The 24,448-nt window shown below is 40.8% G+C and overlaps 1 protein-coding gene across 5 annotated transcripts in view; it reads left to right on the plus strand.

Annotated features, from left to right (window-relative positions):
• The window catches only part of PPFIBP2 (PPFIA binding protein 2), a 150,202-nt gene that overhangs the window by 27,454 nt on the left and 98,300 nt on the right, over positions 1-24,448 (plus strand). For 4 of the 5 annotated variants that reach the window (XM_012803739.2, XM_023514255.1, XM_023514141.1 and 1 more), the window contains exons 2-3: positions 3,950-4,048; positions 22,449-22,663. In XM_012803739.2, coding sequence (XP_012659193.1) covers positions 3,985-4,048; positions 22,449-22,663 — 279 coding nt within the window. In that variant the 5' untranslated portion in view covers positions 3,950-3,984. Of the gene's footprint in view, positions 1-3,949; positions 4,049-22,448; positions 22,664-24,448 lie in introns of those variants that run through there. The other variant, XM_023514198.1, reaches the window with a different exon arrangement.

Here is a 24,448-nt window from a genome sequence, read left to right on the forward strand (position 1 = left end):
TCCTTGTGCCAGGCACTCTGCAAAGCACTGGGGACCCAGGCAGACAGGGTCTCCCTGCCTCCATGGAGAAGGTAGGAAAGAAATGCATAGACCAAGACAGGATGGAATTGCTGTGCTTCAGAGGGGCTGCTTTGGATTAGGGGTTTGCGGGGAAGACCACTCTGAGAAGACACTTTGGAGCTGATGCCTGAAGGATGAGAATAAATCAGCTGTGCCATGAGCTGGAACATGAGTTCAAGAGAGCAGGGTGGCAGGTGTAAACCTACAAAGGAGAAAAAGGTCTTAGAGTGTTTGGGGAGCAGACAGGAGACCAAGGCTGCTAAAGCATGAGGAGCCACAGGGAGAGAGAGCAGTGAAGTTTCCCTGATCCTGCAGTGTTTCTTTTGTAAGGCCACAGAAGGAGTTTGGAATTTTACCCCAAGAGCAGTGGGAAGTTTTTGGAGGAAGTATTTCAAACTTTGACTATCTCGTGTACTGAACAAGTGAGAATCTGCTGATTATTGCTGCCTTCCTTTTTCCTGCTTCTTCTTCTTTCATTCTGACCCAAGCTGGCTTTTGCTGAGACCCCAAGATTTCCACATCATGTCTGCTCTGTGGCCGTCTGGGCTGCTGTTCTAACCTCAGAGCAGCTCTATTCCTGCTGCAGCCCTTTCTCTTTCCTGCAAGGGCTTTGAGGTGCCCATAAGATTCCCTGACCCCATCTGTGAGTGCCCCTGGTCATTCCCTCGAAGTTAACTGTGCAGTTGAGTCCCCAGGCTGAGTGCTTGTTTGGCCTTTGCATCTGTGAGTCACTGCCCTCTCCCCCTCCACACAGTAGTTGCTTGTCTTACTCTTTCTTCTGCAAATGAACCAGCCTCTTGATCTTATCTGGGTTCTCCCTCCCTGAACTTACCCTAATTATTTTTTTCCTAAAACAAGGTCTTTTGGTTATACTCCTTGTAGAGGAATTACAGGATCCAATGGCAGGTCAAAAGACAAAAATCACTTTGCAAAAAAGATATTTGTACCAGATTATTCATTGCAGCTCAATTCATAATAGCCAAGTCATGGAAGAAACCCAAGTGCCCATCTATCCATGAATGGATTAATAAATTGTGGTATATTTATACCATGGAATACTATGCAGCCTTAAAAAAGATGGAGCCTTTACCTCTTTTATGTTTACATGGAGGGACCTGGAACATATTCTCTTGAGTAAAGTATTTTAAGAATGGAAGAAAAAGTATCCAATGTACTCAGTACTTCTATGAAACCAGCTTATATTTACTCACGCTTTCTTATGAAAGAGAGATGACTATAGCCCAAGATGAAGGAGAGAAATGGAATGTGAAGGGAGGGAAGAGGGGAGGTTTAATAGAGGGAGAGTAAATGGCAGGACCACACCTATGGAGCATATTGCAAGGGTACAAGTCAAATCTGTCAAGTATAGAACATAAATATCTTAACACAATAATCAAGCAAATGAGGTGAAAGCTATGTTGATTGGTTTGATGTAAGCAGGTCAGATTGTATAAAAAAATCAACACATTTTACCTACCCCACATATGCATAAATGTATTCGTGATCTATGTGTATATGACTTAATTAAAAAAAGAAAAAGAAAAACAAAACAAAACAAGATCTCACTCTGTTGCCTAGGGTGGAGTGTAGTATCATGATCATAGTTCACTGCGCCCTCAAATTTCCAGGCTCAAGATCCTCCTGCCTCAGCCTCAGAGTAGCTGTGACTTGTAGGTACATGCCGATACACTCAGCTGATCATTATTATTTTTGTAGAGACAGAGTCTTGCAGTGTTGCCAGGCTGGCCTCAAGAGATCCTTCTATCTTGACCATCTATAGTACTGAGATTATAGGAATGAGCCACTGCCAGCTGACCCTATTTTTGTTTAAAGTCTCATCGAAGCTGTCCGGGTCCCTCTTCCCCCCCAAAATGTCCAGAGGTTCACTTAAAAAAACCAGAAAGCAAAAATAGTTAATGTATATTGAACACAAGGGAGCGCATTAGGTACTTTTAATGAAATTTTAATGACCTTTTAATTGTGACATCAATCATATGAGTTAGATGCTGTTATTCCCATTTTTCAGATGAGGACACTGAGGCTCAGAAATCACACAGTATATAGCAGAGCTGGGTCTGAACTCAGGCTGTCTGATTCTAGAGACTGTGGATTTAGTTGTTGCTTCCAAAACCATCCAGTGTGGTTCTTTGTGGTCCTGAAATCCTTATCCACATGTCTCCAAAGCCACTCCTTTGTGGTGCCCACTTTCTTCTCTTCAAAGGTCCCACTTCACAAGGAAAGCAGAGACCCTTATAACCATCTATTTGCTGGCCTGTGCCGCGCTTGGGTGTGAGAGCCATGCCCTCATGCCTCACAGCACGTATGCCCTTTAGGTACATGCAGAGGTTTTGCTGAATAGGCAAACAAACCACTCCCGCTCCAGTTTACAGACATGAGCTAAGTCTCTTTTTTAGGATGATAAGGACTCTTGTTGCTACCCAGAGAAGGGGCAGAAAGCAAGAAAAATAAGAAGAGGTTGCAGGAGGGGTTTAGCCTAAAGATCCTTCTACTGTGTTTCTCCGAAAATAAGACACTGTCTTATATTTATTTTTTCTTAAGAACACACACTAGGGCTTATTTTTAGGGGATGTCTTATTTTTATCAAGTATAATACAACAATCTACATTTACTCAAATATGGTTAAGTCATCTTGTTTTGGAACCTGACAGGGGGAGCTGACCTTGTTGGTGGGGCTGGCACTAATGATGTGTGAACTCCTTTCCCCTAAGCCGTTCACATGTGTGCAATAAGATGCCTGCGACTGCGGTTGCCACACATATACCCGCGCAAGTGCAAAGGGCTCAGAGAAAGGAGCTGTGGCAGATAAAAGGTATTCCAGTCTTCCTACCGCTCTGCTCTGAAATGCATGGTGTGGCTATGAAGTGTATCTGCATAGCCACCCCCATCACTAGGTCTTATTATGGGGTAGGGCTTATATTTAACAAATGCATAGGAATCCTGCTAGGGCTTATTTTTTGGGTAGGTCTTATTGTTGGGGAAACACGGTAGGAGGCAGAGTTATCCAGAGATGGAAGCAGTTGCTCAGGGAATTGCTGGGGGTGGGGGTGGGGGTAGTATATTGGCAGTTCCCTTTGGCTGTAATTAGGATGCTTAGAGGGGAAATTCAGACTTAGGGAAGTGGCTAGACTATGTATCCTTGGAGATCTTCAGCCCTAGAGGATGGGATTCTGTACTTTGAATGATGCTGAGTAGAGTGGGTCTAAGATGGACAGTTATAGGGCTTCTGGCACAGTGCTCTTTTCACATCACTGTGACTGAGAAGACCTTCTTAGGCAGGCCACACTTAGGCAGGTCCATTTGGAGAAGTGGAAGTGGTAGCTGAGCCTTCTCAGCCTGGATCACACTTTCCAAGGAAAGTGGTACAGGTGTGGGGTAAATGCAGACCTGACAGAGTATGTGCTGTGACTGACCCAGTCCTGCTGCTGCAGTGTCATGTATGCCCTGATTGGGTCCCCATTGGTGGGGACTGCTGTGGTGAGGTATAACAATCACTGTCTTGCTCCCGCAGGTGACTCTGGAAAGCCCTGGTAGTTTTTCATTACAGAAATGAATAGGATTACGTACTGTAGATTCATGGAAAAAGAGGACTCATGCCAGGAGGGAGCAGCCACAGAGATGCAACAACTACATGTGGGCTCCGAGGATTCTTATGAAAGTGCTTTGTGTGATGGTGGAATTAAAGGGTTTTGCAGGGGTGGTGCCTGTGGCTCAAAGGAGTAGGGCACTGACCCCATATGCTGGAGGTGGCGGGTTCAAACCCAGCCCCGGCCAAAAACTGCAAGAAAAAAAAGGGGGGGGGGTGGTTTGCAGTCTTGTGTGCCTAATGTGGAACTCTAACTTTTTCTGTGTTCTGTATTTGAATTTTCAGTAAGAGCAGGAAGAGACTAAGCAGTCTGAGGAGTCATGGCCTCTGATGCCAGCCATGCACTGGAAGCTGCCCTGGAGCAAATGGATGGGATCCTTGCAGGTACGCTCTGGGAGCCCCAGCAACTGACCTCTCTTTGTCCACATTGCAAAAACTGTTTGCTCTCATTTTACTACTTCTCCTCCTTCTCCTCCTCTTCCTTATTATTATTATTTTGGCATAAAGAGAAGCCTCTTTTTGTATTTATTTAAAGATAATGTTATTGTGCATGCCATTTCTCTTAAAGTACAAACTTGTGGAAATCCCTGATATCTGGGTTGACACTTTCTGTCTCTGTGGACACAGTGTGGCTGTACCCTATCACATGTATATAACTCTGTCAGTTTAGATCTTGGTTGTGAGGCACCTTGGCTGTAATGAGATTGATTCTATTGCAGATTTTTCAGAGTACAGTATAGCTTATTACAGGTGAGCTGAAACTCAAAATCTAGCAGACTTTGCCATCTAATGCAGGTGTCAGCTCACTTCTCCAGCTGGTCTGAGTGTTTCAGAGAGGGGAGGTTGTATTGATTCACCTAATGATGAGAATGTGCTTTATGCTATATTGTTTTTAATCCATCTTTACCATTTGATTTTAATATATGCATTAGACAGCAGGGAACTTTCTTTAGGAAAGATTTAGCAAAACTGTAGTTAATTTGAATAAAACTGCCACAGGGCTACTCTGGCTGATTATTTTGATGGAAGTGCCTGGAAGCCTATTTTTTTTTTTTTTTTTTTTACAATAAACCTGTTGTTAAAACTCTTTCCAAAATGTCCCAAGTCGTCTTTCTGTTCTGACCTGATACAGTTTAGTGGCCTTATTTGTGGACTGGGTTTGCTTCTTGGGGATTTTTCTTCTTATTGTGGGAGTTCAGCTGTGGCTGAAGGGAATGGGGAGAGAAGGTGTTGAATGGCTGCCTGTGGCTAGATCCCGGTGAGTATTGCAGGCCGCTGCCCCTTCTCAGGCATTTGCTTTTCCTTTTAGTTGCAGAGATACAACTGATTAACAGAGGGTTCTGGGCGTTTCAGCCCAGGGTTTGGAAAGGTTGTGTATGTCTCTTAGCATCTTTGGGTTATCAGTGGCTCTGTAATATGTTCTAGGTATCATCTGCCAGGTTCTTAATTTCCTGGTGAGCAGAACACCCTTGAGAGGCTATGACTAAAGTCCTGCTTTTCAGATACTTCATAGATTGGTATATCTTATTCCAAGTAAGGGTCTCTGATGCCTTACTGAGAACAGTCTGAGAAGAGTGGCTTTCCTAGCAATCCTTTTAAAGAGCCTGATCCAGAAGCTCTCATGGACTCATGTGTATTGAGATAGGAGTCTCAGGGTCAGACTGTCAATATGGCTGAGGTGGTCAGCACATTAGGGACCCCAGCCAAAGAGGCAGGAGAAGACTGTGATTAAACCCCTGGCAGAAAAACTCGTGGATGGTTGTGAGGGGTGACTGAAAACACTCTTTTCTCTGCCACATTGCCTGTGCTCATTTGTCAAAGATCATTGACTATATCTATATGGGTTTCTTTCTTTCTCTTCTTTCTTTCCTTTATTTTTGAGACAGGGTCTTGCTCTGTCACCCAGGCTAGAATACAGTGGCATCATCATAGCTCACAGCAACCCCAAACTTCTAGGCTTAAGTGATCCTCCTCACTTTTACAGCCTGTCTCAGCCTCTGGAATAGCTGGGACTCCAGGCACCTGCCACCATGCCTGACTAACTGTTCTATTTCTTTGTAGAGACTGTGTCTCACTCTTACTCAGGCTAGTCTTAAATGCCTGGCCTCAAGTAATCCTCCTCCTTCGACCTCCCAAAGTGTTAGGATTACAGGCGTGAGCCGCACACCTGGTCTATGTGGTTCTATTTCTGAGCTCTTTATTCTTTTCCATTGGTCTAATTTTCCTATTCTTTCCCCAGCACAACACTGTGTTTGTTGTATTTTATAGTAAGTCTTGAAGTTGGGTAGTATGCCAGTCCTCCAACTTTGTTCTTCTTCAACAGAATTTTGTCTACCTTTGATCTTTTGCCTTTCCATATAAACTTTAGAATCAATTTGTTGATAGTCACAAAATAACTTGCTGGAGTTTTGATTTGGATTGCATTGCATCTATAGATCATGTTGGGAAGCACTGATACCTTGACAATATTGAATCTTTGAGGACTGAATGAAATGTCTTGTAAAGAAGGCAGCCTTGTGTGGGGTCACTGCCTCTTCCTGCCTCTTGACTTCTCCCCATGGGCATTCCTAAAATGATGAGGGCGCTGACAAAATTGCTTCTGCTTCTGAGAGAAGATTATGTGGTTGATCCTTAAGGCCTTGCATTGGCCCAGAATCTGCAGTTGAGAATCTGGGATGGGTGTGGAGGGAGGGGCCCTAACTGTGGGTGGTGTGGACCCCAGGAGACATATTTTGCTAACCTTTCTGTGATCCTCCTGTCTCAGCCTCCAGAGTAGCTGGGACTCCAGGCACCTGGACAGTGTCTCGCTCTTACTCAGGCTAGTCTTAAATGCCTGGCCTCAAGTAATCCTCCTCCTTTAACCTCCCAAAATGTCAGGATTACAAGCGTGAGCCGTGCACACTTGTAATCCAAAGTGCTCCCTCCTTCCATTTCCTTAGTCTTCCATCCTGTAAGGCTTACAAGGGTTCCCTGGGCTACTGTCTGGAACTGAGGTGAGAGTGTTGTAGAAAATCTAAAATGCTCCAAGGCATTCTTTGCAGATCACTATGGAGTAATACCTATAGCCAGACTACTTGGTTCAAATCCTAGCTCAACAAGTTATGTGCATGACCTCTGTCTTAATTTCCTTATATTTATAATGGGAATAATAATGAGAGTGGTCTGTCTTAACACATGTCAGGTGTTTAGAACAATGCCCAGCATGTAGTAAGCACTATGATATGTTCTTGATAAATTGAGGAATGACAAAAGATATTTATCATGTTGAGTCTTTTCTAGAAACATAGTGGAATTCTCATTTATTGATGCTCTTATTTTACCCATTTGAGTTTTGTGGTTTTCATCAGGCATGCATGGATAAGGATTGTACATTCATTCCGAGACTTGCCCAGGGCCTTTGAGGTTGACATGTAGTCTGACTGATCTCTGCTTCTGCTCTTGCCCCCTTATAGATGGTTTTCCATAGAACCAAATAAATTACAATGTAACTTAAATCACATCTTTCCTCTTTCTGAAGCTTTTCAGTGGCTTCCCATCTCAGGGTAAAATCATATGCCTATAATTCTAGCAATCTGAGAGGCCAAGGTGGGTGGATTGCTTGAGCTCAGGAGTTTGAGACCAGCCTGAGCAAGATCAAGACCCTGTCTCTACTAAAAATATAAAAATAAGCCAGGACTTGTGGTGGGCACCTGTAGTCTCAGCTATTCGGAAGGCTAAGTCAGGAAGATTGCTTGAGCCCAAGAGACTGAGAGGTTGCTATGAGCTATGACGCCACAGCACTCTACCCAGGGCAACAGGGTGAGACTTGTCTCAAACAACAACAACAATAACAACAAAAGTCCTCAGGATGGCCAGCAATGTCATAATGTGATTTGGCCTTCACTGCATCTGGCTTATCTTACTTTACCCATGTCTGCTGGCTGACTCAGGGCCTTTTGTTTGCCATCCCTTCCCCTGGAATGCTCTCCTGGATCCAGATATATGCTAAAATGTCACTGTATCAGAAGGCCTTCTCTGGCATTGTCTAGTGTAGCATTCCCATGTCACTCCGGCTTTGTATTCTGTTTATGCTTCTTAATAGCACTAATCACCAACAGACCTATTATGCTCATATTTATCTCTTTGCTTATTGTCTGCCTTCTGTACTAGAATGACAGGTTCTGCCCATGTACCATATTTTGCCGTGTATAGTGCATACTTTTTTGGCCAAATTTTGGAGGAAAAATGAAGATGCACATAAGTTTGGGTCAAAAACGTGGGTGTGCATTATACATGGAAAAATACAGTACCTCCAGTGCCTTGCCTGGTCTGTGGTACATAGTAAGTGTTTAATAAATATTTGTCTCATGTATGTTCTGTTTTTTTTTGTGAATAGGATCTATATTTCTTCAGTTAGGAGGCAGTTATTAGTTTCTGTATGTATCCTCTGTATTGCTGTACTTCAATTTTTATTTTTTCTATTTGTGCCTTTGGCTGATTCTTTTCAAATAAGAAATCACTAATTCTTTTCTTATGAAGACTCAGTAGTTGGCATATCCTATGAACCATCTCTTAAGCAGTAATTGGCTCACGAGACACTTGACAGGAGCTATTTGACAGATCATTCAACATGGAAGTTATTAATGTCTGGGTGGCACATATTCTATGCTATTCTTGATGAAAGGAATGATAATTATTGAATGTCTTTATTCAGGACTTTTTCCTTCAGATGTGAGCCAAACTGGGCCAAAGTGGTTCGTTAGGAGCTTTTGTGGTTATTAATGCGCAGTACAGAGTTAGTTAGATTGTAGTGATTTGAATCCCAGCTCAGCCACTTACTACTGGCCATGAGATCTTTGCGCAAATTCCTTAATACTTCAGAGCCTCAGTTTATTTTTTTTTAAATAAATCAAAGCTGTGTACATTAATGCAATCATGGGGTACAATGTGCTGGTTTTACATACAATTTGAAATGCTTTCATTAAACTGGTCAACATAGCCTTCACAACATTTTCTTAGTTATTGTGTTAAGACATTTATATTCTACAACTAGTAAATTTCACATGTACCCTTGTAAGATGCACTGTAGGTGTGGTCCCACCAATTACTCTCCCTCCACCCATCCTCCTGCCTCTCCTGTCCTCTCTCTCCCCTTTCCCCTTCTTTTTGGGCCATAATTGGGTTATAGCTTTCATAAGAAAGCTATAAATTAGTTTCATAGTAAGACAGAGTACATTGGATACATTTTCTTCCATTCTTGAGATACTTTGCTAATATGTTCCATCTCCATCCATGTAAACATGAAAGAGGTAAAGTCTCCATCTTTCTATAAGGCTGCATAATATTTCATGGTGTACATATACCATAGTTTATTGATCCATTCATGGGTTGATGGGCAGTTGGGCTTCTTGCATGACTTAGCAATTATGAATTGGCCTGCGGTAATGGTACACTACTAGGTGTAACAAAGATATATGAGCCTCAGTTTCTTTATGGATAAAATAATGGTAATAATATTACCTATCTCAAATTACTGAGTAGAGTGAACTAATGCAGGTAAGGACTTAGAGTAGTGCCTGACAGTGTTCAATTGGTGTAACATTATTTGTTTTATTGATTTTAGTATTAATATTATTATTTTTACCACCCAAGGTCATAGTGTTGGTAAGCAGTAGAACCAGATTTGAGTCTAGGGCCACCTGAGTCTTTTCTAAACTCCTTTCATTTCTGGGTTGGTTTTGTGGTACTGTGTGGGGAAGTCTATAGGAGAAAAGGGTTATTAACCATGAAGAAGATATTGTTCTGCTCTTGCTCACAGTCTTTTAATTGGAGAGGCTTTGTTCTTATCTCATACTCATTATTCCTTCCAGGCAAGGGTTCCTTTACTTGAAGGGTGACACAACTAAAAGAAAGTTTGAAAGCTAGCACTGTATCGGGATGCCACAGATCCTGCAGATATGACATTTTTGTGTGAACATTTAAATCTTCTTCTATAGCAGCGGTTCTCAACCTGTCGTGACCCACAGGAACTGTATTAAAGGGCTGTGGCATTAGGAAGGTTGAGAACCACTGCCATATAGTCTCTTATTAACCTGAGATTGAATGATGTCAAGTAGTACCACCACCACCCACAAGACACGACTGCTTTTGCATCTGTTAAAATAATCCAACAAGCACCCAAAGACTGTATTATTATCTCATTTTTTGAAAACATAATTACCATTTATTTCAATAGAAGACATTTTTATGGGCTTCCTATCCTATTCCAAATCGTAGCCTATTATACAAAAACAACACAGATTCCTACTAAAATGGATGCGTTCTTTTCAAAAATGATTTCTAATAATCATACCATTACATAACAAGGAATTTCCTTTTATTAATTACTCTATAGCAGAGATCCCCAACCTTTCTACCACCAAGGGCTGGTTTTATGGAAGACAATTTTTCCATGAACACTGTGTGGAGGGTGTTTTTGGTATGTGTCTGCAAGCAATTGATTTATTATGGTCTCTGCAGTCAAACCTCTCTGCTAATGATAATCTGTATTTAAAGCTGCTTCCCAGGGCTAGCATAACTGCCTCAGCTCCACCTCAGATCATTAGGCGTTAGATTCTCATAAGAAAAATGCAACCTAGATCCCTCCCATGTGCAGTTTACAGTAGGGTTGGCGCTCCTATGAGAATCTAATGCTGCCCCCATCTGACAGAGGGAGAGCTCAGGCTGTGATGAAGTGATAGGGAATGGCTATAAATATAGGTGAAACTTCACTTGCTTGCCCTCCACTTACTCACGGCTATGTGGCCTGGTTCCTAATAGACCATGGACTGGTACCAGTACGTTCCCCAGGGGTTGGGGACTGCAGCTCTATAGCAGAACAGGTTACCATTTATCTTCTAAAACTCTTTCTCAAAAGAGTGCACTCTGTGTATGTAATATAAATATTTATATAATTAAGACTTTAATGCAAAGAAAGTGTCCTCCCCCACCATCAGTGAAACAGTGCACTGAAGATGGTTATCATTCCTGTGAACAGACCGGGAGTACTCTGAGAACACATCCTGATGCACAGGTAGCAGCAGCATCTCAAGGTGGTCCGCATCTTGAGAGATATGAGAGATAGAAATCGATTATTGTAAACTCAAAAAGAAATGCCTTGTAAGTAAGTAGGACTATTAAATGAAATGCCGCGTAAAGTTGAATTCTTGAAATCTGTCTGGGCATGTGGCAGGTATGACTGCACTTTTACCAAGACCCTAGAATTTTATGAAGAGGTAACTGTTAGAGACTCCAGGACCTATGTCAATGATTTGTTTCTAATACAAAAGACCATTGTTTTAGTTTCCAGTCTCATGTTAACCTTTGATCTAGTCTTCTTCTTGATCAGTCCCTGTGATTCTGCCTGAAAATAACTTAATTGAATTACACTCTGGACAGTTGAAATTGAACTAGATGTTGCTTGATTACATCTCTCTGGATGGCTTAGAGCAACTTCATAAAAGCTACTAATTTTGCATATTAGCTTCATTTATGAACTAACAGATTCAGTGTCTACTCTGTCAGTCCACTTCTGGCTTAGAACCAGAGAACCATGTGGTCAGAACACAGGGCCACTTATTCCTCCCTCTGTGAGGGAGATTACTCATGCAATTATCTACAAGCTGTACTCATTGATGAGGAATAGTTAAAAGGAGTCTGTTTTTATGACAGTTACAAAAGAGGTTGGCTGGATGAGATAGATGGCTCATACCTCTGGGAGGCTGAGTTAAAACTATTGAGCTCAGGAGTTTAAGACCAGACTAAGCAAGACCCCATCTCTACTAAAAATAGAAAAAAAATTAGCTGGGCACTGTGATTGGTTCCAGCTGTTGGGAGGCTGAGGCAGGAGGATCACTTGAGCCCAGGAGTTTGAGGTTGCTGTGAGGTAGGCTGAAGCACTCTAGCCTGGGCAACAGAGTGAGAACTGGTCTCAAAAAAAAAAAAAAAAAAAAGAAAAAGAGAGAGATTTCCCTGTCTGTTAGGTCTTTCTGCCAACTGTGATTAGTGGCTCAAAAAAGAAAAAAGCAAAGATTGTGTAGGGACAGAGAAAATTCTGATCAAAGCTGACCTTCTACATGATGGCCTGTGAGTGACATAAGTCTGAGATATTAAAAGGCTGCTGATGAGTCTGTGCTCTAAAGTTTAATTTTTTAAATTTTTTTTCTTTTTCTTTATTACTTATTTTTTTGATACAGAGTCTCACTCTGTTACGCTGGGTAGAGTGCTGTGGCATCATCATAGCTCACAGAAACCTCAAACTCCTGGGCTCAAGAGATCCAACTTACCTCTGCCTCCTGAGTAGCTGGGACTACAGGTGCTCTGAAGTTTTATTTGATTCTGTCTGCTTCTCTGAGGTGGATTAGTGCGTAGCATCATCCGTAACAGAATAGGGGAACCTAAACTTTCCTGTTTCCCGTAGCAGGTATGACTTTGTTCAGAAGGGAGTCTGAGTGGAGGTTTAGAGGTATGTTAGGGGCTGAGCTGGCCCTTGTGTAAAGAGGTCAAAATGCCCATTGCGCCATCACTGGTCAACAGCCATCATTCTGTTTTTTCCTTGCTGGTCAATCCCACCTCCTGCTCCTTTGTGGAAGGGAAGTATGCCTTACTTTCTATTCTGTGGAAGAGTTTGGAGAAGACTGGAATAATATGTTCCTTAAATACTTGGGACAGAGGTGTAGGAACTGACCTGCAAAACTGTGTGGACTTGGTGTTTCTTGTTGGAGGATTTTCTTTTTTAATAATAGTGGACAGTTAGGTTTTAATTTCTTCTTAATTGAGTCTTAGAAAATTATATTTTTCTAGAAAGCTGTCCATTTCACTGAAGCTTTCAACTTTGTTAGCTGTATAGCTGGCCATTTTATATTTTCTAAAATAGTTTGTTACATTAGAATTATTCACTTCTTGACGATTTGGTAGAAGTGACTTGTAAAAGTATTTGACTTGGTGTTTTGTCTGTGGAAACAATTTTAAGCTGTGATTCACTTTCCTTGGAAGACTATTTGCATGCTTTTTCTGTGTTATTTTATCCAGTGGTTTCTTTTTGTGGCAGATTTTAGTGGTTTGATCAAAACATTTACTCCAATATATGGAATTCTGGGCTTTATATTCTTGAAGACTTTATATTTGTCGTTCACAAGTCATAGTTCACTGTATGCTTTTTATAATCTCTTTTGGTAGCATCAAAGAACTGGATTTCTGAATTCCATTCAAATTTTTGAGTTTAATCTAGTGAATTTAATGCATTTATAATTACTGTAATTACTGGTATACAGGTATGTGCACTTATTTCTCAGATTTTGTGTTGTTTTTTCTTTTTAACATTTGTTCGTTTGTTTTTGCCTTTGCTGGCTTCTGTCGTGTTATCAAGTTGTTCTTTAAATCTCTGTTAGGAAGTATCTATTTGTATTCTTTTAATGCCCATCTTTATATTTTTTAACATGCATCCTTAAAAATGAAAGCCAAAGGTAAATGTGTCTTTAAAGAATATTTCTGTCTTTCTTTTAAGAATACTCGACTCTTTTTTTTTTTTGAGACAGAGCCTCAAGCTATCCCCCTGGGTAGAGTGCCATGGCATCACACTCACAGCAACCTCCAACTCCTGGGCTCAAGCGAGTCTCCTGTCTCAGCCTCCCAAGTAGCTGGGACTACAGGCGCCCGTCACAACGCCTGGCCATTTTTTGGTTGCAGCCATCATTGTTTGGCGGCCCGGGCTGGGGATTTGAACCCGCCACCTTAGGTGTATGTGGCTGGCGCCTTAGCCACTTGAGCCACAGGCACCGAGCCAAGAATACTCGATTCTTAAAATGTTGTACTTCCCATCACTGCCCATTCTTCCACATTATTTTTGTTTAGTATTCTACTATTATCTTACTTTATATCCCCCCCAATTTTTTGTTGTTGTTGACAATAACCAACAATTTTAACTTCTCCAATCATCGTTGGTTCTTTTACCCCACTTTTTCTTTGGAGGGTGGGCTTAGTGTAGTTTCTTCTTTTGAAAGGAATAGGTTTGTCAGTAATAAATCACATTAATCATCTTCTGGAAAATTACTTAAATGTTCTTAATCTTGAGTGACTGTTTATCTCGTATAGGCTTATAGATTGGGAGCTATTCCTACGTATTATTCTGGGGACTAATTGCCAATGAGAAGTCTCTTAACAGTCTATTTTCTCTCTGGTTGCTTTTAAGTTTCCTCTTTATCTTTGGTTTTCTACACAGCTTCACTGTGTTGTTTCTAGGGTGGGTTTGTTTTGATGTGTCCTTGGGACTCCGTGTATCTGGAAGAGGACTCAAGTTTTCCATATGTAAGATTCATAGCCATTTACTCTTTCACTGTTGTCTTGGCTACATTGTCTATATTTTCTGGAATTCCTGAAGAATTGTGTTGGCCCTTGTCATTGTACCTTTCTTGGTCTCCTAACTCCTCTTTCACATGTTCTGTTTGTATCTCCCTACAAATAGGTCATTCTTTAGGTCCATATTCCTTTTGTCTTCTGTTTAATCTGTCCATGTAATTTTTAATTTTATTGGCTGTATTCTTTATTTTGGCTTGTATTTGGTTCTTTTCAAATCTTCCCATTCTGTTTCGTATTTTTTTTTCATTATGGTTTCTATTTCTTTCCTTTCCCTTTTCATTATGGAAAACATATTATATGTGCCTAAATACACATATATTCTCCAATAGACAAATATTTGCTAATAATGTATTGATTTAGTTATACAAATATATGTAAGCACTTATGTAAAATAATAATTTATGCGTTTTTTATCTCAATGGCACACTTTATGAAATAATTTTATTGAAGCTTTTTACATTTATTTCTGTTTTTATCATACGAGCTACTTTTTGAGTAATCAGGACATGCTAGAGCAGTTGTAGAGCATTTGGGGATATTGAAAAAAATGGAAATTGATAGTTTTAGGTTTGAGTTCTGTTTTTCTAACAAGTTCTCAGGTATTACTAACACTGCTTATGTAAACCCCACTTTGTAAGTGGCAAGGTTTTAGAGCACATCATTCTCACTTGTAAGTTGTTTTAAATGCAATTAAAAAAATCTACATATGATATTGTCATCAGATATTTTATCCCATGCCAAAGAGCCCCATTTATGTTTATCTTGTATGTCTATTTATTTATTTATTTTTTTGAGACATAATTTTATTCTGTTGTCCTGGGTACAGCTGTGGCGTCATAGCTCACAGTAACCTCAAACTCTTGGACTCAAGTGATCTGCTTGCCTCATCCTCCCCAGAGGCTGAAACTACAGGTATGCACCACCACGCCCATTTAATATTTTATTTTTAGTCTTGCTTTTTTTTTTTTTTTGAGACAGAGTCTCACTTGGTCACCATTGATAGAGTACTATGGCATTTACAGCAACCTCAAACTCATGGGTTCAAGCGATTCTCTTGCCTCAGTCTCTAGGTAGCTCAGACACAGGTGCCTGCCACAGTGCCCAACTATTTTTTTTTAAGAGATGGGGGGGGTCTCGCTCTTGCTCAGGTTGGTCTCAAACTTAGGAGCTCAGGCAATCCACCCATTTTTTAACCTCCCAAGTGCTTGGATTAGTCTTGCTTAGTCTGGTCTCGAACTCATGAGCTCAAACAATCCATTTGCCTTGGCCTCCCAGAGTGCAAGGATTACAGGTACGAGCTACTACACCTGGCTGTGTCTATATTTCTGAATTGTATAACATATATACCTTGTATAAATGAAAATAGATTGCTGAGTTATAGTGAAGTAATAAACAGTCCTGAAATGTCAGTAGTTTGAGACACAAAGGTTTATGTCTGGCACACACTACATGTTCCCCCCAGATCTGCCAAGAGCTCTGGTCCTTGTCATCTTCACCCTGGAGCATGGGCTATATCTGTCTCTATTATTGCCAGAGACCAGGACAGGTGGAAAACATACGGGGAATTGTGTACGGGCTCTTGGACTTTTTCCCACAGTGACTCATGTCATTTTTACATTTATTGGCCAGAGGAAGTCATGTGATTATAAGTAACTTCAAGGGGCAGAACTGTATGCCTACTATGAGTTCAAGTGGAAAACCAAAATATTTGGGGGGTGGCACCTGTGGCTCAAGGAGTAGGGCGCTGGCTCCATATATTGGAGGTAGCAGGTTCAAACCCAACCCTGGCCAAAAAAAAAAAAAAACTGCAAAAAAAAAAAACCGAAATATTTTTGAATAATCCTAATGACTACCACATACATACTACTGTGCTTTTGAAAGTGAACTTTAAAAGGTTTCAATAAATCTTTTACTTGCCTTTTATGTGGTCTTATCCTCAAAAATAATAATTAAACCTATATTAAATGTTGGTTTCACTCTTTAAAATAGGTGATCTCTGTAAGCATCAAAAGCTAACATTGATTGAGGTGATCTTAGTGCAATGGTTTTAATTTAGATTTCATTTTAGAGTCAAATGGAAAACTTTATTACCTAAGGTCACACCTCAGACCAATTAAATTGAAATGCTTAGAGGTGGGACCAGGCATCAGTAGTTTGTAAAATTCCTCAGGTGATTACAGCTTGCATCCAAAGTTGGAAACCTTTGTGCTAATCTGTCTTCCCTGAAGAGTGCTTCATTGTTCAAAATAAAATAATAGAATGTCCCTCAAGAGAAATTTATTGTCTCTCTATTTTTCTGTTAATCCTCGGTATTAGGGCACATATTTTCTTATTTGTTGCATCTGTTTGTTCTATTTTGATTTCTCTCCCTTGTAATTTTGTTGATAGGAGCTAATCATTTGCAGGAAATGTGTGTGGAGTATGGAATTGACCCTTCAGGGAGATTTTGCCTTTGCTAGTTGCTGGGTGTTAGTGTTGCACCAGCCTGGACTGTTCATTTTGTGTGCATGTGTGTCGACTTTGGTTTGGGATTTTAGTAATAAGCGCATAGAAGAAATTTGGCGCTTTATGCAGAGGTTTGTAGTTTCATTTCTCACAGGGTGTGTATGTGCATATATGTGGTTTTATAAACATATAGAGGGCTCCCTAGCACACTGCAGGTTTTCCTGTCATTGGGTGAAATTTCTCAGACCCCTTCATCATGAGTGCAGTATTTCTGCAGGGGTCTCACTCTCAGTTTACAGCTTCTGCTGGGGTGGGGGTGGGGCATTAAAACCCCAAGCTCCAGCCCCAACACCACCTCTTTGCTTTTATTTGGATCTTTGCCCCTGTGCTACCATAGCATCAACTGAACTTATTTCACTGTTGGGTTTGCTCTTTGTTTCTGGCACCCCAGGTTTTCATTTTCTTTCAGGCTTGGCTCCACATTAAAAAAAAAAAGGTATTATCTTTTTCAATTTTTCTATTTGTTCATTGTGTATAAAGGGGACTCTGGGCAGTTGGATTTGTTCTGTTGCCAGAAGTTTCCTCCTTAAGCAGTGCGTAAGTGCGTAAGTGTATAAATTTGTCTGATATTTCTTGAAATGTTTGTTTTGTGAAACTACTACCAGCTTCCCCCCAACCTGTTTTACTTATGCAATTATTGGGAGAAGGAAAGCTAGTCAACAGCATGAAGAGGAAACCTGTCTGTGTTCAACCACTTAGTTCCTATGCAGAGAAGAGCCTGAATTCTCCCATGTTGTCTAGCATCCTGTGGGGATGGACTTTCAAAGCACACAAACTAAGGTCAAATTTGAATCTCCCACTTTCATTCACCACATTTATAGTTTAAGAAAAATTATTATAAAAGTAATGAAAATTGGGCTGGGTGCAGTGGCTCATGCCTAGAGTTCCAGCACTCTGGGAGGTCAAGGTAGGTGGATTCCTTGAGCTCAGAAGTTCAAGACCAGCCTGAGTAAGAGCAAGACCCCATCTCTAAAAATAGGTAGGGATTGTGGTGGGCACCTGTAGTCCCAGCTACTTGGGAAGCTGAGGTAAGAGGATTGCATGAGCTCAGGAGTTGGAGTTTTCTGTGACCTATGAGGCCATATCACTCTACAAAGGGCAAAAATGAGACTTTGTCTCAAAACAAAAAAAGTAATGAAAATTATTTCAACATTTGTGTATTTTCTCTTTTTAGGGGGCAGGGGGAAGGTCAGTCTCTCTCTGTCTCCCAGACAGGAGTGCAGTGGCATGATTGTTACAGCCACCTCATATCCTGGGCTCAAGTGATTCTCTTGCCTCAGTTTCCTGAGTAGTTGGGACTGCAGCCACAAACCCCTATGCCTGGCTAATTTTACCAATTTTTTTGTAGAGTTGAGATCTCTCTATGTTACCCAGGTTGGTCTCAAGTTCCTGGTCTCAAGTGATCCTCTTGCCTCAGCCTCTCAGTATGCTAGGATTATAAGCATGCCTGGCCTGTGTGTTCTCAATATATATGTTTTATTTTTTTTACTAAATAGTGTAAGGCAAGTATTTTCTGATGTTATTGAATCTTTGGACAATTGCTGTTTATAGACGTGTATGAATCATATTCTTAGAATGCTGCAGAAGTTATTCACCTATTTGGTGGCACTTCCCTTCTACTTTTTCATAATTAAGACACTGTTGAAGGAAGACCCAGATGGGTGGATTGCTTGAACCCAGCAGTTTAAGACCAATCTGAGAAGAGTGAGACCAAGACCTCATCTCTACTAAAAATAGAAAAACTAGCCAGGTGTAGTGGTGCATGCCTGTAGTCCTAGCTTCTTGGGAGGCTGAGGCAAGAGGATGGCTTGAACCCAAGAGTTTGAAGTTGTGTGATCTATGATGATGCCACAGCACTCTACCCAGTGTGACAGAGTGAGACTCTGTCTCAAAAAATAAAATAAAACCACTGCTGAGATCATATTTATATATTTTGGCTCCATCTCAGATTATCTAGTATTGGAGATGCTAAGTCAAAAGGTAGGGATATTTTCACTGCATCTTGCCGAATTACTTTTCAAAAGGCTGAGTCAGTCTTTGTATTTGTAAACCCCATATAAGGGTACCCTTATTAAGAAGCAGCATATGAGCTTACTTATGTTGAGTATCATTCCATTTTCTTTTCTTTCTTTTTTCTTTTAGAGACAGAGTCTCACTTTGTTGCCCTCGGTAGAGTGCTATGGTGTCACAGCTCATAGCAACCTCCAGCTCTTAGGCTTAGGTGATTCTCTTGCCTCAGCCTCCTGAGTAGCTGGGACTACAGGCGCCCACCACAATGCCCGGCTATTTTTGTTGTTGTTGTTGTTGCAGTTTGGCTGGGGCCAGGTTCGAACCCAACACCCTCAGTATATGGGGCCGGTGCCCTGTTCACTGAACCATAGGTGCTGCCCTATTCCGTTTTCATCTTCAGTAATTTCACAGGTAAAAAACTGAATATTTTTAATGTTCTATTTATTAGTTAGAAAACATTTTACTGCCATATTTTTGTTTTATATTTTTCCTTTGTTGGTGTTATTCTGGAATTGCCCATATGAAAATCTTCTGCCTATTTTGTGTGTAAAAGGTAGATTGGGAAATTTTTCTTCTTGATATGTCAGGTCTCTTTTTGTATGAAAGACATGCTCATCTTTTGTTACAAGTAGGTTTTTGTTATCATTGTTAACAAGTAGGTTTTTTAGGCTATAATTTGTCTTCTAATTTTTATTTTGTTTTTAGTGTTCCCGAAGTTAATTTCTTGTGGTCATATTTATTATTCTCATGTCTTGCTCAATGGCTCATGCCTTCAAAATCTTCCTTTACCCAATTTTGATCTATCGTCTCTTTTTTGTTTTTATGGTTTAATTTTTTACAAGTAATCCTTATCTGTCTAATTTTTTTTTATGTATAGTGTAAAATAAAGGCCTTCTTTTTTCCTGTACAGTTTCAGCAACATATTTTAGTAATGCATAGCCAAGTTCCCCTTGATTATGTTTCCCTGAAAGTTCTTATTTGCATTGATTATCATTATCATTGATATATATGTATGTTGTTGTCTTCCTCCTTCCCTCATCTATCATTTATTGGCTGTTGATTTAAATAATTTTTTTTATTTTACTATGCAGTAAATTACCTGAAAATATAGCATGTTAAAATAACAAACATTTGTTATCTCTTATTTTCTGTGGGCCAGGAATTCAGGAGTGGTTTAGCTAGGTGATTCTGGCTCAAGGTCATTCAGGAGGTTACAGCTGAGTTAGTGGATGGGGCTGCAGCCATCTGAAGGCCTACTTGAGGCTCAAGGATCTGCTTCCAGGACAGTTCACTCGTGTGCTCTTGATAGAAGGGCTTAGTTCCTTGGTGGCTCTTAAACAGGTGGCCATATTTTCTCACCATATGGACTTTTACATAGGGATGATTATCTTTTTACTTTCCTCATCTAGCATTTATTGGCTATTGATTTTTTTAAATGCATAACTTCCAGTGGAATGATATTGATATGATGAAGTAACAAAAGAAATATAAGTTGCAAAAGTAAAAATTAGGGTTTTGATGCATAGACACACACATGCCTGTAAAAACTGGCACAAATACACATGTGCTGTTATAAATGTTCTCTCTTTCTCCCCCTTTCTTTCTCTCTTCCCTTCTCTCTGAATAGCAGGGAAGAATCTCAAACCTTTAAATCAGGGAGGGCCCAGAAAAAGGAAGAGACTTATCCAAAGCTACATGGTGAAATATAGTTAATGAAAAGCTCCCAGCCTGACTTACCAATCCTACATTTGCAAAATGACACTAGATGGCTACGTGTTTGACATTCAAGCGTGTCCAGAAGGGAGAGGAAGTACTCAGTATTTCTTGGAGACTGGAGGTCTTGCTCTGCTTCTGCCATTTGCTTCTGGGCAGTTTGGCTGTGACTCTTCCCAGTCAACTCTAAATTGGATTGTTAGGAGCCAGAAAGTGCTGAGCACACATCAGAGTGTGGTTAATTGGGCAGTTTCCTGGCTCCCAAGAGCCACTGACTTGTTTGTGGATTGTGATCCATGATTCCCCTCTACCATGCATTTTCCAAAAGCAAACTGGCAATCAAGAAGTAATTGTTTCCTTCTGTGCTTCTGTGTGGATTTCTCATTCCCAAGACTGCCTGGCAAGGAGGAAGCTGGCTCTTAGAAGAGTGAAGGGACCTGAAATTAGATGTCAGGCCTGTAGTGTGGTACACGTGGTGGCCCTACAGCTCACGTTTTCCAATATTTTATCCTAGTGGCCTTATAAATCATCCAGATGCCCTAGAAATTTGACCATCTTAAGCTTATTTCCTGAAGTGCTTTTTGCTGCTGAAAAAAAGCACAGAAATCCTTTGTTAGACTGTATCGCCCTAGTTTTGATTTGAAAAATATATCACTAAGAGAAAGAGTTTTTTGTTAAATGATGGGGTTTAGAAAGATGAAAACAGTCTTATTTGGGGCAGATCAAATTAGAAATAGCTGACCCAATATCCCAGATCTCTGAGGAAATGTAAGCACTCTTTCTCTTTAGATGTTTATTCAAATACATATTCAGACATTCCTCTTCAACATCTACTGGGTAGAGGTATAAAACTGGGAACTCAGCTAAACATGATTTGAGTTCTCTTGTCAGAGATTTTTCATCCCATAATGGGAGTTGAAGTATGGATATGCAAATACGTGAAATAATGCGAGTTTAAAAGCATAGGTATGTTGAGGGGGATATACAGATCTCAACTGGGAAGAATCCAGAAAGATTTTAGTTCACTAAACCCTCACCAAAGTAACTGTTGCCTATTGATGTGTTTTAAATTAACCCAAATGTAGTGTCTTAAAACAACCACCACCATTTTTATTGCTTTATAATTATATGATTTGGGTAATGTTCTGCAGAGATGGCTCATCTCTGTCCTATGTGGTGTCAGCTGGGGCCATCCATTGGGGCTGGAGGATCCAAGATGGCTTCCTTCATAGCTGGGATGACTGGGGCAAATGGGACTGTCTTTCTAACAGGGTAACTGGGCTTTGCTATATGGTCATTAGGGTTTAAGAGAGAAGAATGGAAACTGTCCGACCTCATAGGTCCCAGGCCCAGAACTGGCACAGAGTCATTTCCACAGCATTCTGTTGATCAGAGCAAGTCACTAGACAAGCCCTGAGTCAAGATCCACCTTTCGGATCTTGGTGGTGCATGTCGTGGCCCTATACCTTATGTTTTCCTGTAGAGTCTTGATTTCAAATATTTTGTCCTGGTGGCCTTATAAATAATCCAGGTGCCCTAGAAATTCCACCATCTAAAGCTTATTTCCTAAAGTGATTCTTACTGCTGAAAAAGTACAGAAATCTTATGTTGAGAGGAGCGGGATGCACACACACAAATAGGAGGAATCTTTGGTGGCCATCCATGCAATCCATTTCGTTAACTGAAAATAAATGTATTAATCTGAAAGCTGAAGAATGGAATCTCATTGTCTTAACTAGGGTGTTTTTGGTTACTGGTACAGGTTGGCTATATTTTCCTAGTTGTCTAAAGTTTGTGACCTTCATGTGTCAGTTTCAGTGAGCACAGTCACCCACCTCTGATAAGCTTCTTTCTACCTCCCCAAGACCAGGATTAGATAAAGAGGATTTCTGTGAAGTTTATATCGTGAGTGATTCTGCTGAGGCCTAGCTAGCCTTCTGGCCTCTTATTTAAAGACAGGGTCTCACAGTGTTGTCCAACTCGGAGTGTAGTGGTTATTCACAAGAATGGTCATTGTGTACTACAGCCTCAACTACAGGTGCATGCCACGATGCCCAGTCCTTTCCAGGCTACTTATCTGTCCCTTTCACCTCTCTTTTTCACTACCTTTACTGTTTACCAGTACCTTGCTCATGGGATCTACCATTCTCACTGAGGTTCCTTACCCCCTCTCTTGTTCCAGGCACTAAAACAGGTGCAGATATCAGTGATGGCACTTGTGAACCTGGACTGGCTTCCCCAGCCTCCTATATGAACCCCTTCCCAGTGCTTCATCTCGTCGAGGACTTGAGGCTGGCCCTGGAGATGCTGGAGCTTCCTCAGGAAAGGGCAACCCTCCTGAGCCAGATACCCGGCCCAACAGCTGCTTACATAAAGGAGTGGTTTGAGGAGAGCTTGGTGAGTAGGCTCATGACTTGACTGGGGAACTTCAGCCCATGGGATGCCACCACTAACTGGGGCTGTTGACTCATCTGTGACCTTTCAGCCTTTTTTGCTTCCCAGCCGGCTTTGACCAACCCCCTGGTGGGTGGTCCATCTCAGCAGGGATATAGAGACCAGTGAAGCAACCTAAGTTTTACACGCTGCCTCCTCATTCATAGTCACTCTTTCCTGAGATGAGGAAATCCAGGCAGACACTGAAGATTTCACATACTGCCCCAACCTCCAGGATTACATTACTGAGTATACTCTCTGGCTGGGGTCTGTGCCCTTGGCTGAATCCTACTACCTCTTGTTTCTTACCACCAACTAAAGCCTGGTTACCTCATCCATTTCTTTACTTCTGCTCCTGGTCTTGGTCCTAGAACTGCTTTCTGAGCCTAGGGCAGAATGCAGATTTGCTAACTCTTCTCCTGCTCTCTTGAGATTAGGCCCACAGACCTTGATCCACTTGTCCCACTGGAAGCATTTGGGTAACCAAAGCTATAAACATATTATAGTTTTGGTTACCCATCTGCTTCCCAGTAGAGACCAACAGATCAACTTTAAGAGATATGTAATATGTAGGAATAGCCCACTGGGGAGGTGATCTGGAATGCAGCCATTCCAGGGATGGAGGAGAGGACACTGGGACCAGAGGAAGCGTATGATTACCGAGGCCACGTTTGAGAGTGAAGACTGGGAAGCAGTCTCCTAAAACCTAGAGTCCTTCAGACTTGATTCAAAATTGAAAGTAGGAACAGACATGGGAGGACAGGAACAGGAGCATTAAATTGGGACAGAAGGCTTAAAGTTAGAGACCAAAGACAATGGAGATTGGGATACCCTTGCTCAAAGGCCAAATCACTTGTGATGAGATGGGCTATGTATCAGATATCCTAGCTTGTTTTCTGTTCAGAAGCTCTCTGTCAATGCAGTCTCACCCCCAGGCCTTCTTATGAACACGGAACAATTCTTCATTATACTCATTATATGTATTATTCAACATTGTCATTGTATAGGCTGTCTGCCTGGGGTTCTGTGTAATATACTGGTGTGGGCAGAATGATCCTCCAAAGATGTCTATATACTACTCACTAGAATTTGTGAATATGTTACCTTACACAGTAAAGGGCAAGATTGCCGATGACATCAAGGGTACCAGTCAACTGACCATAAAGTAGGGACAGTTGTCTGGATTATCCAAGTGGGCTCAATGTAATCACAAGAGTTCTTATAAGAGCCTTCTCTATTGTTCCTTGAATGCTTTCATTAGATAGTAGAGCCTTATTTGCTGCCTATTGCTCTGTTCAGGGACTTACTATTACATATCCATGAGATTCATTGTCGTGTCTTCCCAAACAAAACCACAATCTGCTTATAGTATTTTTTTATTACTCACTGTACAGCTTATAATGCCTACAGATGCTGTGTGATAAACTCATCTTATACCCGACTCCATATAAATGGGTAAAATCTTTCTGAAAAGTGATTTGGGAAAGTTTGTCAAAAGGCTTAAAGACATTAATACATTTGGATTAGAGCAGCCAGGTTTAGTAAACTGCATGGACATAATTATTTAAAAATCATTCATTCCTTATCTTTTGTATAGTCTCCAAACTTTAGATTTCATACTGCATCTAGAAAAAAAATTATCCATGTATACATAATCACACGTGGAATTTTTTCTTATATATTTAGATTATAAAAATTTGAATTTTTTTTTTTTTTTGAGTCAGAGTCTCAAGTTGTTGCCCTTGGTAG

The sequence above is a fragment of the Otolemur garnettii genome, unplaced genomic scaffold (assembly GCF_000181295.1).
Source record: "Otolemur garnettii isolate 467f Iridium unplaced genomic scaffold, OtoGar3 scaffold00001, whole genome shotgun sequence".
In the NCBI taxonomy this organism is placed as follows: Eukaryota; Metazoa; Chordata; class Mammalia; order Primates; family Galagidae; genus Otolemur; species Otolemur garnettii.